Source organism: Pyrus communis, chromosome 1, assembly GCF_963583255.1.
Source record: "Pyrus communis chromosome 1, drPyrComm1.1, whole genome shotgun sequence".
Classification (NCBI taxonomy): domain Eukaryota; kingdom Viridiplantae; phylum Streptophyta; class Magnoliopsida; order Rosales; family Rosaceae; genus Pyrus; species Pyrus communis.
The window spans coordinates 16,753,989-16,760,356 of record NC_084803.1 but is presented as its reverse complement, the minus strand read 5'-3'; the positions used below and the strand labels follow the sequence as shown (position 1 = coordinate 16,760,356).

Genomic DNA, 6,368 nt, shown 5'->3' with positions numbered 1-6,368 from the left:
CCAAATATTTTTGTTGAAGCTGGATGACACCAAAAGCATTGTTCGCCTTTTTGTTCTCTTTATATATAGATACCTAACTTCAGCCACCAATTATATGGGGAAAGATCAGCCACATACTAGCTAGGTGATTAATGAGCCAAAAATCCTGTACCTTAATCATCCATAGCTACCATCACAGATTATCTTCCTCCTGAAAGCTTGCATGTTTCTCTGCATCAAACACATACAATTATGTGTATGTTTCCAGTTAATAAAAAAACTAGAAAGATAATTATATACAATTAATGATACGTGTATGTTATAACTAATTTTTCCAATGAACATTGATTCCAACACAGAACAAAAAAGAAGAGATGCATTATTATTTAAACCGCTAGATTAAAACTGTCAAAGTTCGGCTATGCAAATCCTACCGTCTAATTTTCGACATCTAGTGCCGAATAGAAAGTTGTGGCTATTCTGCAATGCTACGTGTCCAGCAGAAACCATATTCAAATTAACCAAAAGGGACCCGTGGGACAAGAACTGACAAAAGAGACTAAAAGAAAGTGAAGACTCTGTTGATTTATAGACAGATATAGTGGTGCAAGTCGATTTTGGGAGAAGGGCTCACATGTCACATTTATGCTGTTACTTGATGTTTTATGTCAACAACATAAGAATCTCAGTTAGTTTATGTCTATAAAACTGTATAATTGATCTGATATGTCATGTTGGTGATTTCTTCATGCCATATAAAGTTGCTATCCGAATTAAAGTGGAAATGGCAGTGCAAAGCTAGCTTCACCAAGCAACAAATTTGGTGAGCCTGATGTGAAATAGTCATATTTTTATTAGAAATGGGGCATGTTTATTATTGGGAAAATACCAATGATATAATTGTATGCTTCACCCGAAGCTAGGAGGATCCTCGTCGAATTCTTCAATCACATCCGTTCATCGTACATCGTACGGTTAGAAATTATTGTATATTTTTTATTTAAAATTGAATATAAACAATACCTGACAAAAACTGACCACACTATATACGATTAACGAATGTGATTGAAGAGTCCCAAAATCCTCACAAAAAGTATCTGGCGAGGAACCTCTTTCCACCAGAAGGAAGTGTCCCGTATTATTTAGGTCAAGAGTTTGATTGAAAAGGAAAGTGGGATTTGGTGATGAACATATAGGTAGTAGAGGGGACTTTTCCTAAAGAAAGGGTGGCTTGGATCATATAGCTTTGTGGCTTCTGTAATTGACAAAACTTGTCACTTGTAAGGAGTGTCTGGTCTGTGTGCTATATAGAGGACCTATACTAGACTCTTTGCTTCTGTTTTTGAATAATTGTCTTCATCTTAAGCAGCCAGATATTCTTGCTGTTTCGAAAACTTCTTGTTCTTTCAAATTTGCATTTAAATGTAAGAAGAGGAGATAACATTACATATGTGGATGCAAATTTCTGTTTTCTTGATCTTGGACAAAATTGCACTTACAAAACAATTAACACCTTAGGTTAAGGCCAAGAGCCTCAAGTGCCCACGATGATTGGAGGGGGGACTTTGGCCGTAGAACCTCCGATATTAAAGTTAGAATTTAGAGAGAAAAAGTGTTTTGAGAGTTTTTTTTAATTTTGCAAGAGTGAGGACCTCCTTCCTTTTCAAAGAAAATGGAGTCCTATTTATAGAGCATGGTCGGCCCTCTTTGGAAGAGAGAGTGGCTGACCCTTGGATGTTTTTTGGGGGTGTAATGGTGATTAATTTGGTGATTAATGGATTAATTAGGAATTAATCCATTAATTAGCCTAATTAATTTAATTTATATGGAAGGTTTTGAAGGTTATGGAATGATTTCCTTGTAGAGGATATGAAGTAAATATGGATAAGATAAATTTGAACTTGTTACCTATTTTGGGCACTCTTGACTCGGTTATGGATGATTCTCCACTCCTCGCATGTAGGAAACCCGGTGTGTCTTAAGGGTAATTTTGTCATATTCACCTAAAAATCCACGTGTCGCCTCTTGATTATTTTTGACTCCACAACATATAATTTTGACATTTTAGAGTTTTTTGCATCTCTCTTTGCATTCCAACTTATATCCAATCTTTTTGGAAATGTTCGAATTCGAAAGGAAATTTTGATGGCAGAATTTGAAATTCTATTTCAATTTAAACCCCTAGCGCCCACGTGCAAATATGTTCCACTTTAAGGGGTTCTATTTGCGAGATGTAAGAGGGTAGTCAACTGACAATACATAACAAAGGGTACGGATCTTCAAGTTTTTCTAGACACAAGGCGTGGGTCAGTTTTTCAATCTATTCTCTCCATGGTGAGAACCTTTCATTCCAAGCTGAGAGTTTTCCTCACTGTTTGTGTGAAGTTTTCAAACTCAAGAAAATTTGGTGGCACCGATCCTAACTTCGGCCGATGTCGATTGCCGTTTCCTCCTTGCTTTCTTTTTCTTTTGTTTTCCTTGCCTCTACTACTTTTTCTTCCAAATTTTTACTTCGATCTGTTCTGTTCCTTTATCCCTGAGGATATACCTCTTCCTAATTCCGATCTTCAACCATGCATCCCACTGAGATCGTGCGTAGAGTTTCTGTGTATCCACCAGCTTGGGTGTTTCCAACACCACCACTTTCTCTTTGTTGTTTGCCAGTACCAGTAGTGTCATTAGTGGGTTTCCCCGAGCTTCATACTAGTAGTTGGCTTCTCTTGTTTTGTTGCCGGCTATGCCTAGTTTATGATTGTGTTCAGGTAGAAAATCGGGGTTGGATGGGGCATTTGATGAAGCTTCTGGTTGTGGATACTTTGTGTTAGCTTTGGGCCTAACTGTTTTTGGGCTCTTTTGCTTGTATGTTGTTTTGTTGTTTAATAAAAATAACCTTTTACCAAACAAATAAAAGGCGTAGGTCAAGCCTAATAGAACAATAGTGATTCCAGTTAAAAGGAAGTCTTCGGTAGAGTTGCCTCATGCCACAACTCACTCACACAATGTGAGACTCTTACATGCGGATCTCATTCGGTCTCAGTCTCACCCTATTATGGTGTGCTGCAACACAAGGCAAACTCAAACCAATCTCTCCCCATTAAGACACTGGACCAAAAATTAAACCCATCGCAATGTTATAAAATTTGAGCCAATCCAACCCAATGAAAAAATTGGAGTAGGTTTTTGGCAAATTCATTTCTGGCTTAAAGACATAAAGCCTACAAGAACCCTAAAATAGAGTGGAAAGTAATAGAGTGGAAGGTCAAAGAGTGCAACGATATTGATGAGGAAAAGAAAGAATTTGAATTGTTGTTTCGACAATACTCCACAGATATATAGTTCTTTTGGTAATTTTCTACTCACTTGAATTTTTATCCTTAACCTCATCAAACACTTTGATATTTTTCTAGATTATCAGCATGAATTGCTTTGAAGGATTTTTCAGTCTGTTTGTTAGGTGGATAGCGATTTTGACACTCATCGATCTTTTAGTCATTTGCACTCATAGGAGGAATGAGGGAGGCTTCAGAACGAGGGTTTGATGGTTTGAAATGAAATTATAAAATAGCAAGCAATATTCAAGAACTAGAATTTTCGTTGCTTCATCATTCCAAATCAGAAGTCAAAACCACAAATATCACAGTGCGATCAGATTACTTGGGCAATCATAATTTTCTAAGTACAATCCCAAAAGTGATGGGCTTAATCTCTTCTTTAGCCGCTTCTTCATCCACCAATCTCCCAAAATTTTCAAACAAACTGTCCAAGATTCCTTCTCCAAAATGCTGCCCAATCATTGGTTCTTGAATAGCCCTCACAGTCATTGCAATACTAGTTCCATAGCTCTCATCGTTCTTGCCATGCCTCTCATCCAGCCAAAACATCTCAAACCTGTCCAATTCAAAAGAACCCTCCTTCCTCACTTCCTGTTCTATTTCATCTCTCGATGGAGCATAGAAATGCACATCATATGAGTCAAGCTTTTCCTCCTCAACTTCACCCTAACACAATCAAAACAAAATTATTCTCAACTGGCTAAACGCATTCATGTAACTCTAAACATGTGCCCATATATGTTCGATTCTCCCTCCTATAGTATCACTTATAAAGTGTCTTAATTTATGCAAAATCAACTGTGACAGCATCCTAGCGGCACGACCACCTCATAGTTCCCTCTGCTACCTACCTAATTTTCAATTTAAATACCGCGTGCTGCCTATCCCAGAATTGATTTTTTATATTATCTCTTTTTCAATTTTTGAACGGGTGCCACTGTGATTCTGTCTTGGATATAAAGACATACATTTGATAAGAAATTTTGGAGTCTCTTGGTGTGCATAATAAATTAGTACCTCGGAAACCAAAATGGCAATGGACTGAGAAAGAAGCTGCCATAAGAAACAATTGCCTCTATCAACATGATCCGGGCCACTCCTTCCCAACAAGATCAGCACCATTCTTCCTCCTGCAGTCAGCTCCTCAGACCTTGACTTAAGGAACAAAGTGAAGTCCTCTTGAAATTGCTTCAGGTAAGCTTGAGAAACTCCAACAGGGCTTGATTCAGAAATGTAAACACTTCCTTTGTTTATAGACTTCCCCTCTTTGCAGTAAATTTTTGGAGGAACCTGCATGACATCATAGTCAAATAGATTTGACCACTATGTTTTAGGGCAGTTATTTTTACTCTCCTGTTTTCTCTTTCTGCACTCATCCTCTGGTTGCTATCCCTTTAAAGGCTAGAACCTCTGGTTTCTATCCCTTTAAAGGCTAGAAAAGAAAGAGAGGAGTGCCGGGAGAGAAAAAAGAGTGAGAATCAGTTCCCAAGCAAAGTAGATTTGAAATAAGAAATGGAAACTGTAGGATGAGTAGATAAAGTGCAATGTATTGTTGGGAAAAAGTCTTCCATAAAAGAATATCAGATTCTTACCCTAGATAGCCAGTGCAAACTGTAGGATGAGTAGACAAAGTGCAATGTATTGTTGGGAAAAAGTCTTCCATAAAATGAGCCAGGATAGGCTCCTATATAAATAGAGGGAGATTTCCCATTACTTCTTTCGTCGCTGAGGTCTTTGGAGAAGTCTGGCAAGGCCTTGAAGATTGAGTTGAAGTCATTGGAGGGAAGATCATTGAGGTGAACTCTGAACTCTGGTGATGGTTGAAATGTTTTTATACTGAAGCCTTCAACTGCTTCAATGATTTCTTTGATGATTGATAAGGTGTTGGGTCCGGATGAACAGCCCAAATCAGCTACGCCTAAGCTTTTTGGAGTTGTTGTGAGGTAAAGTTCTTGTATTGCCTCTAAAGTTATGTTCTTTACCATATCAGATGCCTTCTTCTGTCAATCCAGAATTAGAAAGAAAAAAACATATAATTAGGAAATAAACATTCTGAACACACACACACGTACACACACAAACATATTGGGAGAGAACCTGGAGTGAAGAATTTCTGGCATAGCTTGTACGGCCAACTCCTCCAGTCATGTGGAAGACATTCTCTACACCCATGCTAGCTTGTTGCAGCTGGTTCTCTGCTGCCTTCGAACTTGGTGGAGCTTGCTTCTTATATTTTGAAGGCAAATTCACATGATGCATGTCATTTCCCCTGGGGCAACTGTCTTTATATATATATATATATATATATGTATGTATGTATGTATGTATGTATATCTGTCTCTTTGTCATGGCAGTTCAAGTGGCGTAAAAATATAAATAATTCCAGTGTCATGATTATAAGTACATTTATGGATTGAAAACATCTGGTGCTTATGAGAAGCGTGACGACTGAGGCATTGTCTTTAGTGGTAGGGTAGATTATTTAGGTGCAAAATCCATCCTAAATGTATTAGATGTCATGGTTATGGATACAATTGTAGTTTGACAATAGTTGGTGTTTATGTGCAGCGTGATGACCGAGAGACTCACTGGGAGATATATTTTTGGCGCAGGATAGATTGTTTCGGTCCTAAACACATCATAAAATGTATCAAGTGTCATGATTTTGGGTACAATTATAGAAATAGCCATGATTTTGGGTACAATTATAGAAATAGTCAGTGCTATGAAAATTGTGATGACTAAAGCACTATCTTTATTGGTAGGATAAAATATTTGAATCCAGGTTGAAATATATCTACATGTCATGATTTTGGATACAATTATGGAAATAGCTGGTGTTATGAGAATTGTGATGACTAAGACACTATCTTCAGTGGTAGGATAAAATATTTGAATCCAGGTTAAAATATATCTACATGTTATGATTTAAAATGTTATGATTTTGGATACAGTTATGGCTTGACAATAGCTAGTATTAAAGAAAAACGAGATAAAATAGACACGCCCATAGAAATATATCATCGAAGATAGAGTTGAATCCCTCAGTGCTAAACC

At 37.4% G+C, this 6,368-nt stretch overlaps 1 protein-coding gene across 1 annotated transcript; it reads right to left on the bottom strand.

Moving 5' to 3' along the window:
* Positions 1-3,624: 3,624 nt before the first annotated feature.
* Positions 3,625-5,570, bottom strand: LOC137729043 (probable methyltransferase TCM_000336). The gene is made up of 4 exons (XM_068467867.1): positions 5,409-5,570; positions 4,904-5,311; positions 4,329-4,601; positions 3,625-3,977 (listed from the first exon to the last, which is right to left on the bottom strand). Exons 1-4 carry the CDS (start codon positions 5,568-5,570, stop codon positions 3,642-3,644), a joined length of 1,179 nt encoding a protein of 392 aa, XP_068323968.1. The 3' UTR covers positions 3,625-3,641.
* Between the last annotated feature and the right edge of the window lie 798 nt (positions 5,571-6,368).

Bases quoted from the DNA above. Each gene is read 5' to 3' on its own strand.
- LOC137729043 (XM_068467867.1), bottom strand. From the start codon at position 5,570: ATGCATCATGTGAATTTGCCTTCAAAATATAAGAAGCAAGCTCCACCA. The intron at 5,312-5,408 runs GTTCTCTCCCAA...CTGGATTGACAG, and splicing joins CCAGAAATTCTTCACTCCAG to AAGAAGGCATCTGATATGGT. The intron at 3,978-4,328 runs GTACTAATTTAT...TGATTGTGTTAG, and splicing joins TTGCCATTTTGGTTTCCGAG to GGTGAAGTTGAGGAGGAAAA.